This window comes from Aethalodelphis obliquidens, unplaced genomic scaffold, assembly GCF_003676395.1.
Source record: "Aethalodelphis obliquidens isolate GAN/ISIS:26980383/991018 unplaced genomic scaffold, ASM367639v1 scaffold13, whole genome shotgun sequence".
NCBI classification, from domain to species: Eukaryota; Metazoa; Chordata; class Mammalia; order Artiodactyla; family Delphinidae; genus Aethalodelphis; species Aethalodelphis obliquidens.
Window position 1 is genome coordinate 34,985,148 of NW_020837957.1, and position 23,862 is coordinate 35,009,009.

Consider the following 23,862-nt stretch of genomic DNA (forward strand, 5'->3'; position numbering starts at 1 on the left):
ACAGACAATCAATGAAACAGAATTAAGAGTCCAGAAATTCTTACATTTATGGTCAAATAATTTGCCTAAATCAACAGTATTTAACAACTGTTACTGAGAGAACCGGATATCAACATGCCAAAACAAAACAAAAAAACCCAAGACCCTTACCTCATTCCATACATAAAACTCATACTATACATAAAAAGTAGCTCGCAATGGATCACAGATCTTATTTTCCACCTGTGGTTGCACAGAGTTCTTAGATACAACTCCAAAAGCATGATCAACTAAAGAAAAAAATTTGATAAACTGGACTTCATCAAATTAAAAACTTTTTGTTCTTCAAAAGAGAAAATAAAAGAGAAGCCACAGACTGGAAGAAATATTTGCAAACATTTATCTGATAAAGGACTTGTATCCAAAATATTTAAAGAACTCATAACTCAAGAGAAACAACCTAATTTTAAAACAGGCAAAAGATTCAAATAGATATTTCACCAAAGCAGATATACTGATGTCAAACACACACATAAAAAACTGCTCTCAACCTCATTAGCTTTTAGGGAAATGCATGCTAAAATCACAAGATACTTCTACACATCTACTAGAATGCCTGAAATTAAACAACTGACCATATCAATAAGCATATCATATGCTTATGTTGATAAGCATACAGAACTTGAACTCTCAGACTGCTAGTGGTAAATGGCACAACCACTTTGGAAAAGTGTGGTAGGTTCTTAAAAATCAAATATATATTGACAGCCAATCCATTCCTAGGTACTCACCCCAGAGAAATACAAAGACTTGTACCCAAATGTTCATAGCTTTATTTGTAATACCCAAAAGCTGAAAATAACCCGAGTGTTCATCAATTGATGAATGTATGGATAAGCAAGTTGTGGTATATCCATACAACGAAATACTACTGAGCAATTAAAAGAATGAACTACTGATACACACTACCACCTGGAAAAAGCACAAAAAAGTCATGCTGAGTGAAAGCAGACATAATGTATGACTCTATTCATCTGAAATGCAGAAAGGCAAATTTATAGAGACAGAAAGCAGATCAGTAGTTGCCTAGGGCTGGGGGCAAGAGTGTGGATTGGCTTCCCTGGTGGCGCAGTGGTTGGGAGTCTGCCTGCCGATGCAGGGGACATGGGTTTGTGCCCTGGTCTGGGAGGGTCCCACACGCCGCAGAGCAGCTGGGCCCGTGAGCCGTGGCCGTTGGGCCTGCGTGGCCGGAGCCTGTGCTCCACAGCGGGAGAGGCCACAACAGTGAGAGGCCCACATACCACAAAAAAAAAAAAAAAAAAAAAAAAAAAGAGTGTGGATTAACTGCAAAAAAGCACTAAGGAACATTTTGGGGAAATGTAAATGCTCAAAACTGGACCATCATGATGGTTTCACAACTCTATAAACTGACTGAAATTACTGAACTGTAGACTTAAGCATGGGAGGATTGCATGTATGTACTATAATAAAGTTTTAAATTTTTTCAAAAGGCACCTTAAAAAGAGTAAAAAGATAATTCCAAAATTGGGAAATAACAGTTAACATATAAAATCAATAGCGGACCAGTGAATGTTCAGAATATATAAAGAACACTTATGATGTCATCTTACAGGGGTTAAACATCCCAAACAGAAAATGAATAAAAGAAATAAAGAGAAATTATACAGAAGAGTAAACATAATCCATAGATACACAAAAAGATGTTCCTCACTTAATAATCAGGGAAATGCTGATTAACATCAGTCACTAGATAGGCAAAATGCCTCTGACCCAGTTCCTTTTAAGAATTTGTCCTACAGTAAATACATACACACCCAACATAGGTACACCTCAATACATAAGGCAAATGCTAACAGCCATAAATGGGGAAATCTACAGTAACACAATAACAGTGGGGGACTTTAACACCACACTTACACCAATAGATAGATCATCCAAACGGAAAATTAATAAGGAGACACAAGCCTTAAATGACACATTACAACAGATAGACTTAATGGATATTTATAGGACACTCCATCCAAAACCAGCAGAATACACTTTCTTCTCAAGTGCACATGGAACATTCTTCAGGATAGATCACATCATGGGTCACAAATCAAGCCTCGGTAAATTTAAGAAAATTGAGATCATATCAAGCATGTTTTCCGACCACAACGCTATGAAATTAGATATCAATTATAGGGAAGAAAAGTGTAAAAAACACAAACACATGGAGGCTAAACAATACATTACTAAATAATCAATGGATCACTGAAGAAATCAAAGAGGAAATAAAAATATACCTAGAGACAAATGACAATGAAAACATGACAATCCAAAACCTATGGGACGCAGCAAAAGCAGTTCTAAGAGGGAAGTTTATAGCAATATATCTTACCTCAAGAAACAAGAAAAATCTCAAATAAACAACCTATCCTTACACCTAAAGTGACTAAAGAAGAACAAACAAAACCCAAAGTTAGCAGAAGGAGAGAAATCACAAAGATCAGAGTAGAAATAAATGAAATAGAGACAAAGAAAACAATAGCAAAGATCAATGAAACTAAAAGCTGGTTCTTTGAGAAGGTAAACAAAACTGATAAACCTTTAGCCAGACTCAACAAGAAAAAAAGGGAGAGAATCCAAATCAATAAAATTAGAAATGAAAAGGGAAAAGTTGCAATGGACACCACAGAAATACAAAGGATCATAAGAGATTACTACAAGCAACTACACGCCAATAAAATGGACAACCTAGAAGAAATGGACAAATTCTTAGAAAGATACAACCTTCTAAGTCTGAAACAGGAAGAAATAGAAAATATGAACAGACCAATCGCAAGTAGTGAAATTGAAACTGTGATTAAAAATCTTCCAACAAACAAACGTCCATGGCCAGATGGCTTCACAGGTGATTTCTATCAAACATTTAGAGAAGAGTTAACACCTACCCTTCTAAAACTCTTCCAAAAAATTGGGGAGGAAGGAACACTCCCAAGCTCATTCTACGAGGCCACCATCACCTGATACCAAAACCAGACAAAGACATCACACACAAAAAATTACAGGCCAATATCACTGATGATCACAGACACAAAAGTCCTCAACAAAATACTAGCAAACTGAATCCAACAACACATTAAAAGGATCATACACCATGATCAAGTGGGATTTATCCCAGGGATGCAAGGATTCTTCAATATACACAAATCAATGTGATACACCATATTAACAAATTGAAGAATAAAAACCATATGATCATCTCAATAGATGCAGAAAAAGCTTTTGACAAAATTCAACACCCACTTATGATAAAAACTCCCCAGGAAGCGGGCTTAGAGAGAACCTACCTCAACATAATAAAGGCCATATACAACAAACCCACAGCAAATATCATTCTCAATGGTGAAAAACTGAAAGCATCTCCTCTAAGATCAGGAATAAGACAAGGATTCCACTCTCACTACTATTATTCAACACAGTTTTGGAAGTTTTAGCCACAGCAATCAGAGAAGAAAAAGAAATAAAAGGAATCCATACTGGAAAACAAGAAGTAAAACTGTCACCGTTTGCAGATGACATGATACTATACATAGAAAATCCTAAAGATGCTACCAGAAAACTACTAGAGCTAATCAATGAATTTGATAAAGTTGCAGGATACAAAAATTAATGCAAAGGAATCTCTTGCATTCCTATACACTAACAATGAAAGATCAGAAAGAGAGATTAAGGAAACAATCCCATTTACCATCACATCAAAAAGAATAAAACACCTAGGAATAAACCTATAAGGAGCCAAAGACCTATACTCAGAAAACTATAAGATACTGATGAAAGAAATCAAAGATGACACAAACAGATGGAGAGATATAACATGTTCTTGGATTGGAAGAATCAATATTGTGAAAATGACTATATTACCCACAGCAACGTACAGACTCAATGCAATCTCTATCAAATTACCAAGGGCATTTTTCACAAAACTAGAACAAAAACTTTTACAATTTGTATGGAAAAACAAAAGACCCCAAACAGCCACAGCAATCTTGAGAAAGAACAGAGCTGGAGGAATCAGGCTCCCCGACTTCAGACTATACTCTGAAGCTACAGTCATCAAACAGTATAGTACTGGCCCCGAAACAGAAATATAGATCCATAGAACAGAGATGAACCCATGCACCTAGGGCCACCTAACCTATGACAAAGGAGGCAAGAATATATAATGGAGAAAAGAGAGTCTCTTCAATAAATGGTGCTGGGAAAACTGGACAGCTACATGTAGAAGAATGAAATTAGAACACTCCCTAACACCACACACAAAATTAAACTCAAAATGGATTAAGGACCTAAATGTAAGACTGGATACTATAAAACTCTTAGAGGAAAATATAGGTAGAACACTCCTTGACATCAATCACAGCAAGATCTTTTTTGATCCACCACCTAGAGTAATGAAAATAAAAGCAAAAATAAACAAATGGGACCTAATGAAACTTAAAAGCTTTTGCACGGCAAAGAAAGCCATAAACAAAACGAAAAGACAACCCACAGAATGGGAGAAAATACTTGCAAACAAAGCCAACTGACAAGGGGCTAATTTCCAAAATACACAAACAGCTCATGCAGCTCAATATCAAAAAAAGAAACAACCCAATCAAAAATGGGCAGAAGACCTAAACACATTTCTCCAAAGACATACAGATGGCCAACAAACACTTGAAAAGATGCTCAACATCACTAATTATTAGAGAAATGCAAATCAAAACTACTATCACCTCATACTGGTCAGAATGGCCATCATCAAAAAATCTACAAACAATAAATGCTGGAGAAGGTGTGGAGAAAAGGGAACCCTCCAACACTGTTGGTGGGAATGTAAATTGGTACAGCCACTATGGAGAACAGTATGGAGGTTCATTAAAAAACTAAAAATAGAGCTACCATATGACCCAGCAATTCCACTCCTAGGCATATAACCAGAGAAAACCAGAATTCAAAAGGATGCATGCACCCCAATGTTCACTGCAGCACTATTTACAATAGCCAGGACATGGAAGCAACCTAAATGTCCACTGACAGAGGAATGGATAAAGATGTGGAACATATATACAATGGAATATTAGTCAGCCATAAAAACGAAATTGTGCCATTTGCAGAGACATGGACTGATGTAGAGAATGTCATACAGAGTGAAGTAAGTCAGAAAGAGAAAAACAAATATCGTATAATATCCCTTATATGTGGAATCTAGAAAAATGGTACAGATGAGCTTATTTGCAAAGCAGAAAGAGTCACAGATGTAGAGAACAAACTTATGGTTACCAAGCGGGGAAGAGGGGGTGGGATGAACTGGGAGATTGCAATTGACACATATATACTCTTATGTATAAAATAGATAACTAATGAGAACCTACTGTATAGCACAGGGTACCCTGCTCAATGCTCTGTAGTGACCTAAATGGGAAGGAAATCTAAAAAACAAGTAGATATATGTATACATACAACTGATTTACTTTGCTGCACAGCAGAAACTAACACAGCGTTGTAAAGCAACTATACTCCAATAAAAATTAATTAAAAAAGAAAGAATTTATCCTACAAATCTATTTGTACAGACACAAAGAAGTATATACAAAGGTAACTACTGAAACATGTATGACTATCTAGATTGAAAACAACTTAATCATCCATTAACAGAGCACTATTAAATTATCGTACATCTATATACTGGAATACTTCTAAGTTATTAAAAACAAACACGCAAGGAAAAACTTACATTCTAATACATGAAAATGGACCTGTACCATGATAATACTGTTAAACGAAAAAAGCAAGGTGTAGAACAGTGGGCATGTACTATTTATGCTTATCTATACCAACACTCATGTATACAAACATACAGACATACACATATATCCTTATATATATTTTAAGTATTTTTCGAATATATCACAAAAAACTCCCCGGATTTCTTCTCTGAGGAGGAGACTAGGGACCACAGGAGGTACATTTAGACAATACATCCTCTTAAATATTTGGGAGCTTCCCATGCTTATATATTTTTATCTATTTTTTAAATAGTTAATACAAAAGAAATAAAAATTAATTTAGAACCATCTGTGGAATGAGATGGTTAAGCAAACTGAGAAACGCTATCCCTAGAAAAAAATCTGTCTCTGAATAAACACTGTGGGCTAAACACTATCAAAAATTAATCAATCATCTGATCTCAGTTCCTTTCTTACTGCAGAAAATCCCTCACCTACTGCATAATCTCCAGGATGAAATCTGATCATGTTTGACTTTGTGAATTTATGCCACACAAAAAGAATCAGAATCAGATATTCTAAAGTTTTTAAGAGATTCTGTCACAAGTACTTTCTTTGACATCAAATAACATCTCCTCTTTAATAACAGGTTAGTCTGAAAGATACTACAGTTTACCATCATAATGTGTTTTACCACAAACTGTACTTTGTCTTGTTCATTGTTATACCTCTTGCAACTAGAACAATGTCTAGCCATAGCAGACATTCATTAAATATATACCAAAAGAATGAATCCTTAGAGATTACTGTCTTCAAAAATAAAAATGAAGAAACAAGTTATTTTGTCTATTTTGCTTTAAAAGTATCAAGTGATCTTTCTATTTGTCAGCATGGCACAATCTTTTAAAACACTCCTATGTATTTCCTTCAGCATGATTTTGTTTCTTCCTTAATTTAACTCATGTTATTCTACATCCTCACAGTTAAACAACTACTTGAATGTACTAAATCTTGACAGTAACATTTTAAGAAATTAGGTATATCACAGATTCAATGTCATTAAATAATTTAATTTTTTTTTTTACCGCAACTAAAAGGAACATGTTTTAATCGCCATAGCTGCTAGCACAAGACTACCTAGATTAGTGGTCTCCATAGCAGGCAGTGATTACAACCGCCCATTGGGGTATGAGAAGAAAATCTTTTAACTTTGATTTATATACATTTTTAAATCTCATTCTTTAATTTCTATTTTGGAATACATTTTACTATTAATAATAACAGATAACATTAATGAAGCACTTATGTACCAGGAACTATTCTAAGCAAATGCAGCTGCTCATTTTAATAATCACAAAAATCCAGTAAGATAGATAAAATTATTGCTCCACTTTACAAATGGAGAAACTGAAACAAAACAGTTGGATATTGTTTTTTGTTTGTTACTGGCTTGCCCAACTTCATACTGACAGAGGCAGGATTTAAACTCTAACAACAGATTCCATGTTTTTAACCATTATAATTGAGTAGTATATGCATTCAATTCACAAATAAATAAATATTCATGTATCAGAGATTCAAACTCAAAGTGTATTAGGGTTTTTTGGTTGTTGTTGTTAGGGATGCATATCAAAAGAAGATGGAGATCAATAATATAGGAGACACTGAAAGTCTTGAGTCAGTATTTAAGAACAGGATTGTTAAAATGATTCCTCTGATTTCAGAAGAGCTATAAGAAAGGTAATCTTATAAGTCATATTTAGTCCTACCAACTAAGCAATTATCTGTACTAGTTCCTGTCCTCATTTTGGACATTATATATATTCCTGGAAAGCTGTTTAAAATAAAAAAGCAATTGTGAATTTGATAATAATTCTCAAGAAAGAACTGTTATCAAGACATAAGCACGCGTGAGCATACTGATATTTATTTTAAAACAACAGTATTCCTTTGATTACACATATCTAATTTTCAATAAGCAATATAAGAAAAGCCAATTAAATGCAACTAAATACTCTTTACATAATAACATTCTAAGCATAAAAACTCAGGCTTAATTCTCATTTCACTGAGAATTCTCAATAGCTCCAAATAGTAATTAATAAGGTTATGGTTAAAAAGAAGTACATGCCTAAGCAACAAAGCAAACTTATTTTTAGGGCAGCCCAAAACTAATTTGAGAAAGCGTTTATAACAGCAGTTTCAAAGTCCTCAATTCTACATTTTATAAAATATTCTTTTCAAAAATGTTTGTCCCCATGATTTAGGAAAAAATCAATTTGGACCTTAAGTTAGGAATGAAAACAGAATCACTGGCTCATCTGGGTGGATTAAATTACAGTGAAAATAGAATTATAATACATGTGAAAACACTGTATATAACTAAGACAGTAATAACAATGATGAAAAACTCAAGTGAGCAGAGAAAAGCCTTCGCAAATAAATCAAGGTTTGGAGGGATTGCTAAGCATGTGCTATTTGAGATAATGTTGCCAAAACTACATTTTATAATTTGTAATAACCCTGCCCATCAGACCCTTAAATTCTGACAATGGGATCCAAAATGTCACCACAGCTAATATGCCAGCAGTATGAAGTCAGTAATCCTAGATAAGTTTGAGAGTTCTAGAAGATATAAGTAGAAGAATGAATAAAAATGGAGAGGCTGAACAGGAATAAAAAATGTTTAAACATACTGATACCTAGGTTATTATAAATTATAGTAACTCAAAAAAAATCATATAATGTAGATAATATTTCCTATAAGCATATACACTAGATATTCAGAAATATATTCATCTAATACATCACCTAATACACTTAGCAACTGATCAAAGAATAAATTAATTTTTTAATTAAAATTTAAATTGCTTTTTTTTTTTTAAAAAAGGTATTAGAATTGGCTACCTTTGGTCCTGAAACTGGGTGGATGCTATTTTTGGCAGCTATAGGATGAGGAAAGGTATTCTGGAATGCAAATGCAGAGGAGACAGGATAACCAATCCCACAAGTTGGGTAAGTCAGTCTACTATCAACCTAAAAATAAAAGCATAAAAAAGGTTAAGGATAAGAAATTAGTTCTAAATGGTATTTGGTGATCCAGGAGGCATTAACATCTGTTATAATAACTAACAGTTAAGGACACTATCCCAGAAGCCGATTTTGTTTATCATGACACTACAAAACTCTGCTTCATTATATAACATATCATGAGGCTGGAATACCTTTGGCCCAGAGGGCTTTTCAGAGTGGCTTTGCAAGCTTAGACAAAACAAAACCACTGGACCTGCCTTTGAACTGAAGTAAAACAAAGACCTCTGAACCATCTTGGTTCCCTCGAGGCCTCAAATTACTGAAAAGGGGGTTGAGGGGTAGTCATAGATCAAAAGGCCAATAAGGGATAAATAAAAATAATTTTCTGCCAGATTGAGTAAAAACAGTATTTGTGTTCTTAGAAATAATTTGCTCTGCCACTAATTTTCAATATAGTGACACCACCATTAACGAACATCATGAAAAGTTTGTTTTTACAAGAGGACAATTACAACACAAATCTTAATAAGCACTCATGTACAAAAGTGGCCGTATGACAAAAATACCTTTTACACAGCTATTTATCATCAGTCATTGAGGTTAAACCTGTCAAGTTTTTTCAAGTTTGTAATTCAGTACCAGGCACTTCACTCTGCACCTTTTCCCAAATTAGCACAAATCCTTTCCCTTTAAACATCAAGTACTATCTCATTTACTAGAGTAGATTAAAAATTCTATTATGGATTTGCATTTTAAATCCTCTGCCAATGCCCTCCAGTCAAAGACCACCAGAAACATATCTAGAGGTGTACTCACTCTTTGCAACAAGGAAGACTGAACACCACGTAGAACCTAGTAAGAGAGGTGTCTCAGTAAGATAGTGTTAAAAGGGAGTTATTTATTGGACTTAGTCATGTGTTAGGTGAGTTAAGGAACAGTTTAAGAACACAGGGCTTTGCTGTGGACTGGATGCTATCAAGAAACGGGGATAACTATATGACAGGGTATCTGAATAAATCTTATCTAATAAGGCAGGATGAATGTATAAAGGCTGAAGCTATAATTAATAATGAGCAGCAGTCACTCACTTTAGCCAGGATAGGATACTTGCCCATTTTTGTGGTTTGGCAATGTCATATTCTTGTCTGTGTTCAGACATGATTATGAAGTGGTCTTGTTTTTGTCTTGATCCATCACAGAGAGTGGCCTTGCCTGATGCTGATACTCTGTGAAATTGTTTATGTTCAGCAGGAGAACCCCAAAACCTCGCTCTGAGTGCAAGGTCAGTTCCCAGCAATCCCTAGACCTAGCTGATATTACCAAGCCAGATCCAGGTACTCGGAGCTAAAAAACTCTAACGAGTTTCTTCCAGAATCTAGAGCTGACAAGCCTGGTAATAGGGTTTTTCTTTCTCTCTTTTTCTTCTAATAGAACTCAGATTAGGCTCCTCCACTACAGTGTCAAACTTGAGCCCATACCTTGTTCTCCCTTACTGAGGCCTCCTAAATACTTTGTGTGTGTGTTAACAGTTTTTCAGCACATTTGGCATTAGTTAATACTGAGTGATTTCAATGTCCATTAAAATCTTACAAAGAAGTGTACCCTTAAAATATAGCCTCTTTGTTAAGAATAAGTGTACCTTTATGTCCCACTTCCAAATGGAACTTAAACTTTACTTCAGTGCTAAAAATTGTAGGACTCTAGTCATATTAGGTACCAGCACCTAACAATCTGGAAATATGTTTGTTTTAGAAAATTTACTAAGACCACTCACAACATCTTAATTTAAATCTTACCACATTAGAGTTAGGAGAAATTCCACTTCTGATGGTGTTGCTACTAGAATGTACAGGTGGAGTGGTTGAAGGTCCCAATACATCTTGCTTTCTCACTAGCTGATTTTCATTTAATTCTTTATTTAACCATGTGATTACTTAAATAAAAGAACAAGTAACAAGGTAAAGAATTTTGAATATTTTTATTTTTCTAATAATTTTAAATATTTAAAAATTATATTGACTTTTTTAATTTAAAGTTTTTAAAACTACCTTATATCACAGGAGAATAACAGGTTCACCTAAATTTTTGTCATTAAATATTCTTATTTTAGCAACTGCCACATAGGACTCCTTATTCTTTTACTATCAGAAGCACATATTTCTGCTAGTCAAGGATCTCTTTAAAGGCTTTCATTTCCAGAATGATACCTTCCAGTTTATTTAAAATTCAAACTCTTATTTCTCATAATCAGTATCAGAAACTGAGAAAATGTTAAAGGCCTAATCTCATATTTTTGTTTCAAATAGTTCATACTATTACCAGTAGGTAAACACAGCAATTATAACAAGTAGTAGTAAAGAATTTAAATAGTAAATTATAGTTAATATTTTCAACACTTAATTTTGGGTTACTGACACATGTAATAGGGTTTTTTTTAATAATGATGGTAACTGTTTTACAGGACAGTTGATATAATTTACTACAGCAAAGACATTAAGATGGTACATTTAAAGCAGATTATTTGTATATAGCAGTACCTTGATTTACCTAGTCTTATGAATTCAAATAAAAATTTCAGGTTAAGAATAAAGCTACAAACCTCATTTACATAAAAAGGTAAAATACTTACACTTCTCATTATTTTTTAGAAGCTGTTTGCTTTCTTCAAGTTTTTGAACTGTAGCTTCTAATTGTTCTTGTAATTTGCATACCTGAAATATGTTAATCCTTATAGTAAGCATAATAAAGACTAAAATAAAGACTGAAGAAATGTATTACTATTCATTAAATAATTAACAGCTATTAATTACTATTAAATAAGAAAGGAATTAGCTCAGCAGTGAAATAAAATACATAATTACATATATACACACATATACATACACATATATACGTATGAACACTCAAGGTATCTGAGTCATGATAACTAACTTTTCAAACTGAAATAGGTTATTAAATTCTATTGATTATAGTCACGTTCTTTTGGGGAAAAAAAGCCAAAACTATTCTCTGATATAACGAAGTAGAAGTTTTAAAAATACATGAGGAAATTCATTATGCTTTGCAAATAGTCACACACGCAAAAATATAAAATATTAACTACCTCTTGCTCTTTAATTCGGAGAGACTGTACAACATCTTGTAATTCTCTTTGTTCCTTTTGCAATTTTTCTTCCTTCTCAGCCAAGAGTTTCTCTTGCTGAATAGTTACTGTATTCTTTAGTTTCAATTTACCCATTAAGGTCTTCAGATCCCCTTGCAACTTTTTGATAATTTCATTTGCCTGTAAAAGAGCTTTATATGTACATCTCTACATAATCCAATGAAATATCAATATTCTATTAAGTTTTTAAAAACAAACCTTAAGAAGTTCAGCTGATAATGATTTTACTGTAGCTTCAAGTTTTCCTAGTTGTACCTGATTTTTCTCACCATTTTCTTCTAAAGCCACCTGATACATATTTTTAAAAACATGAATAATTAGGAAGTCTGTGTTTATTTAGGAAAAGTATCATTTATAAACGTGATCATTTATAGATCATTTATAAACCATCAATTTGTTTAGAAAATTTTAAAACAGACCTTTTGTTCCTGGATTGTATCAAATGCTTCTTTTGTTCTTAAAACAAGCTGATCCTTATCCTTGATTTCCTGTTCTAAAACAGCCACTTTTGTTTGTAGATGATTAATATGCTTTTCTTTTTCATGGCACTCAGCATCAAGTGTAGAATTCTCTCTTCGCAAAGAGAGGACTTCTTGCTTAGCCCGCTGGAGCTCCTAGAGGAGGAAAAAAAAAAGTTGCATTATGAAAAAGGAAAGTTGGCTGGTTTGGTAATTTATAATTAAGATATTTAAAACAGAAAAATTGTCTTTAATAACTTTAAAGTTCTAGTACTGGTATTCTTTTAAAGAAATGAAGGTCTCTCTAAAGGCACATGTAACTTGTAGATCTGAAATATAATTGTAAAATGCACTAGTATCTAATGCAATGACAAGGGAAAATAAAACAATCCTTATTTATGAATAAATTACTAGAACTTTTGAAAACCAGTAACAAGAATTTTCTGATGTCTTGAAATCTACAGTTTAAAAAAAATCACTTAGGTAATAAATGCTCATTATAACAGAATTTCAAAATACATAAAATATATAAATGAAAAGAAAGCCCTATCATTCTACCACCAAAGCAGTGATTCTCAATCTAGTCTGCATATTGAAATCACCTGGAAAGCTTTAAAAACTACTGATGCCTGGTACCATGCCCAAGAGATTCTGATTTCATTAGTGTGAGATATGGCCTGAGTTCTTCAACTGTTTCCAAGGGTAGCCAAGGAATCATGCATGAGATATTGTTAACTGACAATAATTGTTAACTAAAAACAGATTATTATACTAAGTGAAGTCAGAAAGAGAAAGAAATACTATATGATATCACTTATATGTGGAATCCAAAATATGATACAAATGAACATATTTACAAAACAGAAACAGACTCACAGACATAGAAAACAAACTTATGGTTACCAAAAGGGCAGCTGGGGGGCAGGCTGGTTATAAATTAGGAGTTTAGGATTAGCAGATACAAACTACTACGTATAAAATAGATAAATAACGAGGTCCTAATGTATATCACAGGGAACTATATTCAATAACCTATGATAAACCATAATGGAAAATATGAAAATAATATTAAAAAATAATTTTTAAAAATATCTATACTAGATCACATCTCAATCAGCTAATATCAGTCCAAATGTTGCCAATATACTATACTAAAGCCCAGTATGTAGTATTCCTAATTAGTTTTTGGTTTTAACAAAAACTTTACAAAATAATTTTATAGTATTATACCATAGTGGTTTTAGAAACACAGACTCTGCTATCAGGCAGACATAGAATACAAATCCTGGCTCTTCTGTGTGACCCTGGGAATTACTTAACCTCCTTAAATTTCAGTCCCTTATTTGTAGAATAGAAAAAACACCTCATAAATTATTTAATTTCATCTTCACAAAAACCCTTACATAAACTACTTAGCATATTGCCTGGCACATAGTAAATACCTGATAAACGGTAGTAATTACTAATTTTAGGGTACTAATCTCTAAAAGGTATAATTTAACATAATTAGGTAACAATACTCAGAAGTTTAAAAAAGAAAATTCCCAGGACTCATAATTTGCAAGTCTTATGCAAAGCTTGGAAGAAATATTTTGATTACATTATATGAAAATCAACATAACAAAGCACACTGTTTATATACACTGGCCAGTGTCAGTGCTAAAACAGAAGAAACCACGTAGCATTATAATGAAGTATTCACTATCCAATGTACTATGCAGGCTGAAATGTTTTACTAACTGATGTGAAAGGTGAAGAGGGTAGTGAGAAGGACTGAAGACATCTAATTGTTAGGACAGAATGCTGTGAGGATCTGAACATAAAATCAGTCAGGCTTTAGGGCTTCCTTCGTGGCGCAGTGGTTGAGAGTCAGCCTGCTGATTAAGGGGATGTGGGTTCGTGCCCCGATCCGGGAAGATCCCACATGCCACGGAGCGGCTGGGCCCGTGAGCCATGGCCACTGAGCCTGGGTGTCCGGAGCCTGTGCTCCGCAACGGGAGAGGCCCAACAGTGAGAGGCCAGCGTACCGCAAAAAAAAAAAAAAAATCAGGCTTTAGAGTTTCTAAGCATAACAGACTGGTCAAATGGAGTTGGATGTCTTGTGAGCTAGAATAACACTGGAGATCTTTACATTCAAACATGACAGACTTAACAAAATCTACATATGTTTTCTAATAACTCATATGACAATAATGTATAATAATGCTAGGAAGGAGTCTATCATCACTGGCAAAGTATCAACAAAAGTACCACTATAGCAAAATATTTTAAATGTCTCTGTTGCCTAAAAGAACAAGGTAGTACTAGAGACAGGTAAATAAAGGATTTCAATCCTCACTTTTCTACTTATGGCCATGCCAACTTGGGCAAGTTACTTAAGTTCTCTGTGCCTTAGTTTCATCATCTGTAAGATGGGGATAATAACAGTACCTTCTTTAAAATAATTGTTATAAGAATTAAATGAGTTAATATATATGCAAAGCACATAAAACAGTGTTCAGTAAGCATTAGCTATTATCATTTCTATTATCATTAGCATTATTATTTCTAGACACTAAACTTCATATAGTTGTTTAATATGTTGAGTAGACTGAAAGAAAGAACCAGCCCTGCCAACACTGAGCACCCTGAGCCACAGACACTGTGCTGATGTTGAAAGTACACTGAAAGATCTACGGGCTGTGCCAAAGAGCTGCTACTCAAGGCCCCAACAAAAAATATCCAAGTTTACCTTAGCGCTGTTCTCAATTAGTCCATTTTATTAGATTTTCGATTCTCCATTTTTTTCGTATTGTCTGAACTGACTACCCTAAAACTACAAGAGATCCTTGCAGAGCATCCAGAACACCACCCGTACAAGTAATAAAGTAATAAACAAATTAAAATCAAGTCACTAAATTAAACTGTGCTTTTAAATTGGGGGGGGGGGGAGACCAACCCCAACGTTCCATACCTCTTCAACACCAGACAGTTTTGTTTTAAGTTCTCTGATGGTAGAGTCTCCTTTATATTTCCTTTCAGTGAGGTCTTTATTAGCAGATTCTAACTCAGACAATCTGTTTTGTAGCTGCTGGACGTTTCGTTGATGGAGGATTTCTAAATCTTTTTTCTGTTGTTCATGCTGCTGTTGGTATCGAACCTGTGCCTATTATATAATAAAATACAGTACCAAAATTCAAAGGAAAAAAAATACAAACATGAGATTTGAAGAAAAAAAAATCTTAATTATTCTTCTTTATAAGATTTCCTTGCTTTTAAGAGAATCTATTTTCAATTATGGGTTTCATGAAAAAGAAAAGTCAACAAAGTCAAATTTACCACTATCATCTTGTTCATAATTTCTTCTCCTAAACCCACATGTTTAGACATAATGGTCTTCAAATTAAGGGAAGAATGATATAGGATTAAGTTAAAAAAGAAAAAAGCAAATTACAAAATAGTATATATAGTGTGAACCTATTTCTGAGAAAACAAATGAGCAGGTACATAAGGAACATTCAGTGTTTGCTTTAAACCACATTATACTGTTTCAGTTTTTTACAACCAGTATATATGTCTTCTAATGAAAGAAACATCTAAACTTGTAAAATTGACAAGGTATTGCTCAGTCTTACATTTAGTTGTTACATTTCACCAACAATAAAATTTGAACATAGTTGTAACTCTGAAATCTCTGGTACCTCTTTGAATCATACCACTAATCTATCTTAATAATTTCTGTTGTTGGACTTGGAGGGCGTTATGCTAAATGAAATAAGTCAGAGAAAGAAAAATACTGTATGATATCACTTATATGTGGAATCTAAAAAATACAACAGACTAGTGAATAAAACAAAAAAGAAGCAGACTCACAGATACAGAGAACAAACTAGTGGTTATCAGTGAGGAGAGGGAAGGGGGAGGGGCTATATAGGGTTAGAGGATTAAAAAAGAGTTATTATGGGATTATATAAAATTATGCATGTGAAACTTTAAAAACTGTAAAGCACTACAGAATTTAAAGAATCTTTCATTCAATAACAAATTTTAAAAATGTTAAATAATTTGTTGATGAATACTATCAAATCCTAAATACATTTAAAAAATAAAGAGTATTTTTCTCATTATGAAAGTTATACATTCTCTTAAAGGCATAAAGAAAGAAATCACAAATAACCGATGATCTCATCCAAGGTGTCATTCTAAATATTTAGGAATATTCCTTTCGAGTCATTTATACGCTTATACTGACACCACACATACACACATAACACACATAGTTAAATTTAACAAAATGAGACCAACCTGCTTACACAATTTAATCATGCTTTTTAATCCTTTAGCATTTGCACCTCCTCACATCATTAAAAAACTCTTTGTAAATACTTTTAATAGCTGCACAATATTCTATCCCATGGCTATACCATAATGCAATTAACCCCTGCTCTACTATGGATACTGAGTTCACAATTTTTCACAATTACAAATAAAACTATGGTTAATATTTTTGTACATAAGCATACATCCAAATTCAGATTATTTCCTTTTGATCAATTATAGGTCAAAAATATGTAAACAAATATAAAGCTTGATACTAGTTCCAAAACTGCATTCCAGAAATGTTGTACCCATTCAAAAATTCCTACCACAAAACCAGGAGAGTGTCTCTCTCATAAAATACTTTGGGAATTTTACATGAGTATTTTAAGAATTCCTCATTTTTGGAAACTAAAATTGAGAGAAGAAGGAAGAAAAAGAGATAAAACAGAAAAAAAGAGTCCATACAAAACTGAAAATGCAACCTTGGAAGAAAACACTCAAGGAGCAATCAAGAAAAAAATAACAATGAGCAAACTGGTACAGATGCTAACTGTAACTGTCTAAGAGGGTAATTAAACACACTGAAGGCAACAGAGACCAAAGATTATAAACATAAAGAACTGGCTTTAGGGCTTCCCTGGTGGCACAGTGGTTGAGAGTCCGCCTGCCGATGCAGGGGACACGGGTTCGTGCCCTGGTCCAGGAAGATCCCACATGCCACAGAGCAGCTGGGCCCGTGAGCCATGGCCGCTGAGCCTACGTGTCCGGAGCCTGTGCTCCACAACAGGAGAGGCCACAACAGTGAGAGGCCCGCGTACCACAAAAAAAACAAAACAAAACAAAACTGGATTTATCCCAGCGATAATCAGAATTTTGGAGCTTTTGTTTTAAAAAGTGTAATGGATAGAATTACAATATTTACATTTTCTACTTTGTTTATTTCAGGTGATTGTGATGTACACTAAAGTCTTAAAATCACTGCCCTATAGACTATCTATCAGCAGGAAGAGAAGAGTGGCTTGCTTGGTTTTAAAGTCTCAAAGGACTGATTCACAATCCTATTAGAAAATGCAGTAAGGAATGCAAACAAATCCTTCAGTCATTTTGGTGTTATAAACAAATACACTTATTATGAGACTTTTAGAACCTAACTTGTTTGAAAATAGAGGCAAAAAAAACTTTAGTAAACAATAGAAATTAATGAAATCGGGGTGGGTGGGGAGACAGTATAGAACTAATTAATGAAAGAAAAAACTGGTTCTTTAAAAATACTACAAAAAACCAGACAAACAAGTCTCATTAAAAAAAAGACATTAAGAATGTAAGAGAAATGGTATGAAGACTTTAAAAATCATAAAACAACATATAAGATATTTTACTAATACATTTAAACACAAAGATGAAATACATGGCTTTTTAAGGAAATATAACTAACATAACTCAAGAAAAAACAGAAAATCCAAAAGGACCAATAATCACGAAGGAAATCAGAAAAGAACCTAAAGAAAAATGCCTTAAAAAGGCATCAGACCCATGCACACGGCCCGCCTGAGCTGAGGTGCTAGCGGTAGCCATTCCACACTAGGAACTCCGGTCAGAAGAGCTGGGTGCAAGGCCTCTGCACGAGGCCCCCTGTGAGCAAGTGAAACCCAACTAAGCACAAAGGGAAAAAGAAACGAGTCTTAGAGCTGTGACTATTTTCAAGGCTACTGTTTTTCTCTGTGGAACACTGCCTTTGGGGCAAAACAAGGAAGAAACAGGTGATTCTAATGTGTAGCGCAGAAGGAGAACCACTGCAGGCCAGCTTCTCCTACTGTCAAGGTACTCCAGCCGTGCAGCGGACAGGGTCTTGGTGCTCCAGCAGGGGGTCAGGCCTGAGCCTCTGAAGTGGAAGAGCCAAGTTCAGGACACTGGACCACCAGAGACCTCCTGGCCCCATGTAATATCAATCAGCGAGAGCTCTCCCAGAGATGTCCATCTCAACACTAAGACCCAGCTCCACTCAACAACCAGCAAGCTACAGTGCTGGACACGCCATGCCAAACAACTAGCAAGACAAGAACACAACCTCACCCATTAGCAGAGAGGCTGCCTAAAATCATACTAAGTTCACAGACACCCCAAAACACACCACCGGATGCGGTCCTTCCCACCAGAAAGACAAGATCCAGCCTCATCCACCAGAACACAGGCACCAGTCCCCTCCACCAAGAAGCCAACACAAGCCACTGAACCAACCTTACCCTCTGGGGGCTGACACCAAAAACAACAGGAACTACGAACGTGCAGCCTGCAAAAAGGAGACCCCAAACACAGTAAGTAAAGTAAAATGAGAAGACAGAGAAATACGCAACAGATGAAGGAGCAAGGTAAAAACCCACCACAACAAACAAATGAAGAGGAAACAGGCAGTCTACCTGAAAAAAAATTCAGAGTAATGATATTAAAGATGATCCAAAATCTAAAATGATAGTAAAGATGATCCAAAATCTTGGAAATAGAATGGAGAAAATACAAGAAATGTTTAACAAGGACCTAGAACAACTAAAGAGCAAGCAAACAATGATGAACAACACAATAAATGAAATTAAAAATTCTCTAGAATGAAGCATAGCAGAGTAACTTAGGCAGCAGAACAGATAAGTGACCTGGAAGATAAAATAGTGGAAATAACTACCACAGAGCAGAATAAAGAAAAAAGAATGAAAAGAACTGAGGATGGACTCAGAGACTTCCGATACCAAAACCAGACAAAGAGGTCACAAAAAAAGAAAACTACAGGCCAATATCGCTGATGAACACAGATGCAAAAATCCTCAACAAAACACTAGCAAACAGAAGCCAGCAGCACATTAAAAGGATCATACACCATGATCAAGTGGGGTTTATCTCAGGTTTACCCCAGGAGCACATTAAAAGGATCATACATCATGATCAAGTGAGGATTTATCCCTTCATTGTATGCAAATCAATCAATGTGATACACCATATTAGCAAATGAAGGATAAAAACCATATGATAATCTCAATAGATGCAGAGAAAGCTTTCGACAAAATTCAACACCCATTTACGATAAAAACTCTCCAGAAAGTAGGCATAGAGGGAACTTACCTCAACATAATAAAGGCCAAATACGACAAACCCACAGCCAACATCGTTCTCAATGGTGAAAAACCGAAACCATTTCCACTAAGATCAGGAACAAGACAAGACTGCCAACTCTCACCGCTATTATTCAACATAGTTTTGGAAGTTTTAGTCACAGCAATCAGAGAAGAAAAAGAAATAAAAGGAATCCAAATCGGAAAAGAAGTAAAACTGTCACAGTTTGCAGATGACATGATAATATACACAGAGAATCTTAAAGATGCTCCCAGAAAACTACTAGGACCAATCAATAAATTTGGTAAAGTAGCAGGATACAAAATTAATGCACAGAAATCTCTTGCATTCCTGTATACTAATGATGAAATATCTGAAAGAGAAATCAAGGAAACACTCCCATTTACCATTGCAACAAAAAAGAATAAAATACCTAGGAATAAACCTACCTAGGGAGACAAAAGACCTGTATGCAGAAAATTATAAGACACTGATGAAAGAAATTAAAGATGATACAAACAGATGGAGAGATACACCATGTTCTTCGATTGGAAGAATCAACATTGTGAAAATGACTATACTACTCAAAGCAATCTACAGATTCAATGCAATCTCTATCAAACTACCACTGGCATTTTTCACAGAACTAGAACAAAAAATTTCACAATTTGTATGGAAACACAAAAGACCTCAAATAGCCAAAGCAATCTGGAGAAAGAAAAATGGACCTGGAGGCATCAGGCTCCCTGACTTCAGACTATACTACAAAGCTACAGTAATCAAGACAGTATGGTACTGGCACAAAAACAGAAATATAGATCAATGGAACAAGATAGAAAGCCCAGTGATAAACCCATGCATATACGGTCACCTTATCTTTGATAAAGGAGACAAGAATATACAATGGAGAAAAGACAGCCTCTTCAATAAGTGGTACTGGGAAAACTGGACAGCTATATGTAAAAGAATGAAATTAGAACACTCCCTAACACCATACACAAAAACAAACTCAAAATGGATTAAACACCTAAATGTAAGACCAGACGCTATAAAACTCTTAGAGGAAAACATAGGCAGAACACTCTATGACATAAATCACAGCAAGATCCTTTTTGACCCACCTCCTAGAGAAATTGAAATAAAAACAAAAATAAACAAATGGGACCTAATGAAACTTTAAAGCTTTTGCACAGCAAAGGAAACCATAAACAAGATGAAAATACAACCCTCAGAATGGGAGAAAATATTTGCAAACAAAGCAACTGACAAAGGATTAATCTCCCAAATATACAAGCAGCTCATGCAGCTCAATATCAAAAAAACAAACAACCCAATCCAAAACTGGGCAGAAGACCTAAATAGACATTTCTCCAAAGAACATATACAGGTTGCCAACAAACAAGTGAAAGGATGCTCAACATCACTAATCATTAGAGAAATGCAAATCAAAACTACAATGAGATATCACCTCACACCGGTCAGAATGGCCATCATCAAAAAATCTACAAACCATAAATGCTGGAGAGGGTGTGGAGAAAAGGGAACCCTCTTACACTGTTGGTGGGAATGTAAATTGACAGTCATTATGGAGAACAGTATGGAGGTTCCTTAAAAAACTAAAACTAGAACTACCATATGACCCAGCATTCCCACTACTGGACATACAATCTAAGAAAACCATAATTCAAAAAGAGTCATGTACCACAATGTTCATTGCAGCACTATTTACAATAGCCAGGACATGGTAGCAACCTAAGTGTCCATCGACAGATGAATGAATAAAGATGTGGCACATATATACAATGGAATATTACTCAGTCGTAAAAAGAAATGAAATTGGTTATTTGTAGTGAGGTGGATGGACCTAGAGTCTGTCATACAGAGTGAAGTAAGTTAGAAAGAGAAAAACAAATACAGTATGCTCACATATATATATGGAATCTAAAAAACAAAACAAAAAAGGTTTTGAAGAACTTAGGGGCAGGACAGGAATAAAGATGCAGACTTAAGAGAATGGACTTGAGGACATGGGGAGGGGCAAGGGTAAGCGGAGATGAAGTGAGAGAGTGGCACTAACATACATACATTACCAAATGTAAAATAGCTAGCTAGTGGGAAGCACCCACATAGCACAGGGAGATCAGCTCATACTTTGTGACCACCTAGAGGGGTGGGATAGGGAGGGTGGGAGGGAGACGCATGAGGGAGGGGATATGGGGATCTATGTATACATATAGCTGATTCAGTATGTTTTACAGCAGCAACTAATACAACAATGTAAAGCAATTATACTCCAATAAAGATGTTAAAAAAGAAAAATTGTCAAAAAAAAAAAAAGACATCAGACCCAAATGATAAAAGGCTAATTCTATCAGGCCTTCAAGGCACAGATAATTCTTCATTATTTGACTGTTCCAAAGCATAGAGAAAACCAGAAAATGTTTTCATACCTTTCCTGACGCTAGCATAATTCTAATACCATAGTCCAAAATCCATAATTTTAATTAGCAGACTAAGACAGAGTGCAGGATAATAGTAATCTCAGACCAATCTCATGTGTGAATATATATACAAATGTCCTAAATTAAATATTAGCAAACTGCTTCAACAGGATATTAAAAATCTTTGACTAAATATTATCCTCTGAATTCAAAATTGGTTCCACTTTTGGAAATCTATTATTATCATTATTTTACTACTAAAGTGAGAAAAATGATTATTTGGTTAAATCCCCAAAAGTCACTTCATCTGACTTAGCACTCTTTGGAAGCCAGACAGAAGAAAACTTTCTCAAAAGCAGAGCAAACATCATTCCTACTGGAGAGGTATTTCAGCTATTTACCAAAAAAGATTAACTTACCAAAATTAATACCCAGAAATCTCTTGCATTTCTATACACTGACAGTGAAAGATCAGAAAAAGAAATTAAGGAATCAATCCCATTTACCATCTCATCAAAGAATAAAATACCTAGTAATAAATCTACCTAAGGAGGAAAAAGACCTGTACTCTGAAAACTATAAGATGCTGATGAAAGAATCGAAGATGACACAGATAGAAAGATATACCATGTTCTTGGATTGGAAGAATCAATATTGTCAGAATGACTATACTACCCAAGGCAATCTACAGATTCAATACAATACCAATCAAATTACCAATGGCATTTTTCATAGAACTAGAACAAAAATTTTACAATTTGTATGGAAATACAAAAGACCCCAAATAGCCAAAGCAATCCTGAGAAAGAAAAATAGAGCTTGAAGAATCCAGCTCCCTGACTTCAGACTATACTATGAAGCTACAGTCATCAAAACACTATGGTACTGGCACAAAAACAGAAATACAGATCAATGGAACAGGACAGAAAGCCCAGAAACAAACCTGCACACCTATGGTCAATTAATCTACAACAAAGGAGGTAAGAATATATAATGGAGAAATAAAAGACAGTCTCTTCAATAAGTGGTGCTGGGAAAACTGGACAGCTACATGTAAAAGAATGAAATTAGAACATTCTCTAACACCATACACAAAAATAAACTCAAAATGGATTAAAGACCTAAATGTAAGACCGGATACTATAAAACTCTTAGAGGAAAACATAGGCAGAACACTCTGTGACATAAATCACAGCAAGATCTTTTTGGATCCACCTCCTATAGTAATGAAAATAAAAGCAAAAATAAACAAATGGGACCTAATGAAACTTAAAAGCTTTTGCACAGCCAAGGAAACCATGAACAAAACGAAAAGACAACACACAGAATGGGAGAAAATATTTGCAAATGTAGCGATTAATAAGGGATTAATCTCCAAAATATACAAACAGCTCATACAGCTCAATATCAAAAAACCACCCAGTCAAAAAACGGGCAGAAGACCTAAGTAGACATTTCTCCAAAGAAGACATATAGATGGTCAAAAAGCATATGAAAAGATGCTCAACATCACTAATTATCAGAGAAATGCAAATCAAAACTACAGTGAGGTATCTATCACCTCACACCAGTAACAAAAAGTCTACAAACAGTAAATGCTGGAGAGGGTGTGG

At 34.7% G+C, this 23,862-nt stretch overlaps 1 protein-coding gene across 6 annotated transcripts in view; it reads right to left on the minus strand.

Moving 5' to 3' along the window:
* The window catches only part of SASS6 (SAS-6 centriolar assembly protein), a 52,067-nt gene that overhangs the window by 10,974 nt on the left and 17,231 nt on the right, over positions 1 to 23,862 (minus strand). For 4 of the 6 annotated variants that reach the window (XM_027114458.1, XM_027114460.1, XM_027114455.1 and 1 more), the window contains 8 exons: positions 15,361 to 15,552; positions 12,369 to 12,563; positions 12,148 to 12,237; positions 11,890 to 12,069; positions 11,416 to 11,497; positions 10,583 to 10,719; positions 9,603 to 9,638; positions 8,661 to 8,789 (listed from right to left, as the gene is read on the minus strand). In XM_027114458.1, the coding sequence (XP_026970259.1) occupies positions 8,661 to 8,789; positions 9,603 to 9,638; positions 10,583 to 10,719; positions 11,416 to 11,497; positions 11,890 to 12,069; positions 12,148 to 12,237; positions 12,369 to 12,563; positions 15,361 to 15,552 (1,041 nt within the window). The remainder of the gene's footprint in view (positions 1 to 8,660; positions 8,790 to 9,602; positions 9,639 to 10,582; positions 10,720 to 11,415; positions 11,498 to 11,889; positions 12,070 to 12,147; positions 12,238 to 12,368; positions 12,564 to 15,360; positions 15,553 to 23,862) is intronic. The other 2 variants (XM_027114457.1, XM_027114459.1) reach the window with 1 other exon arrangement.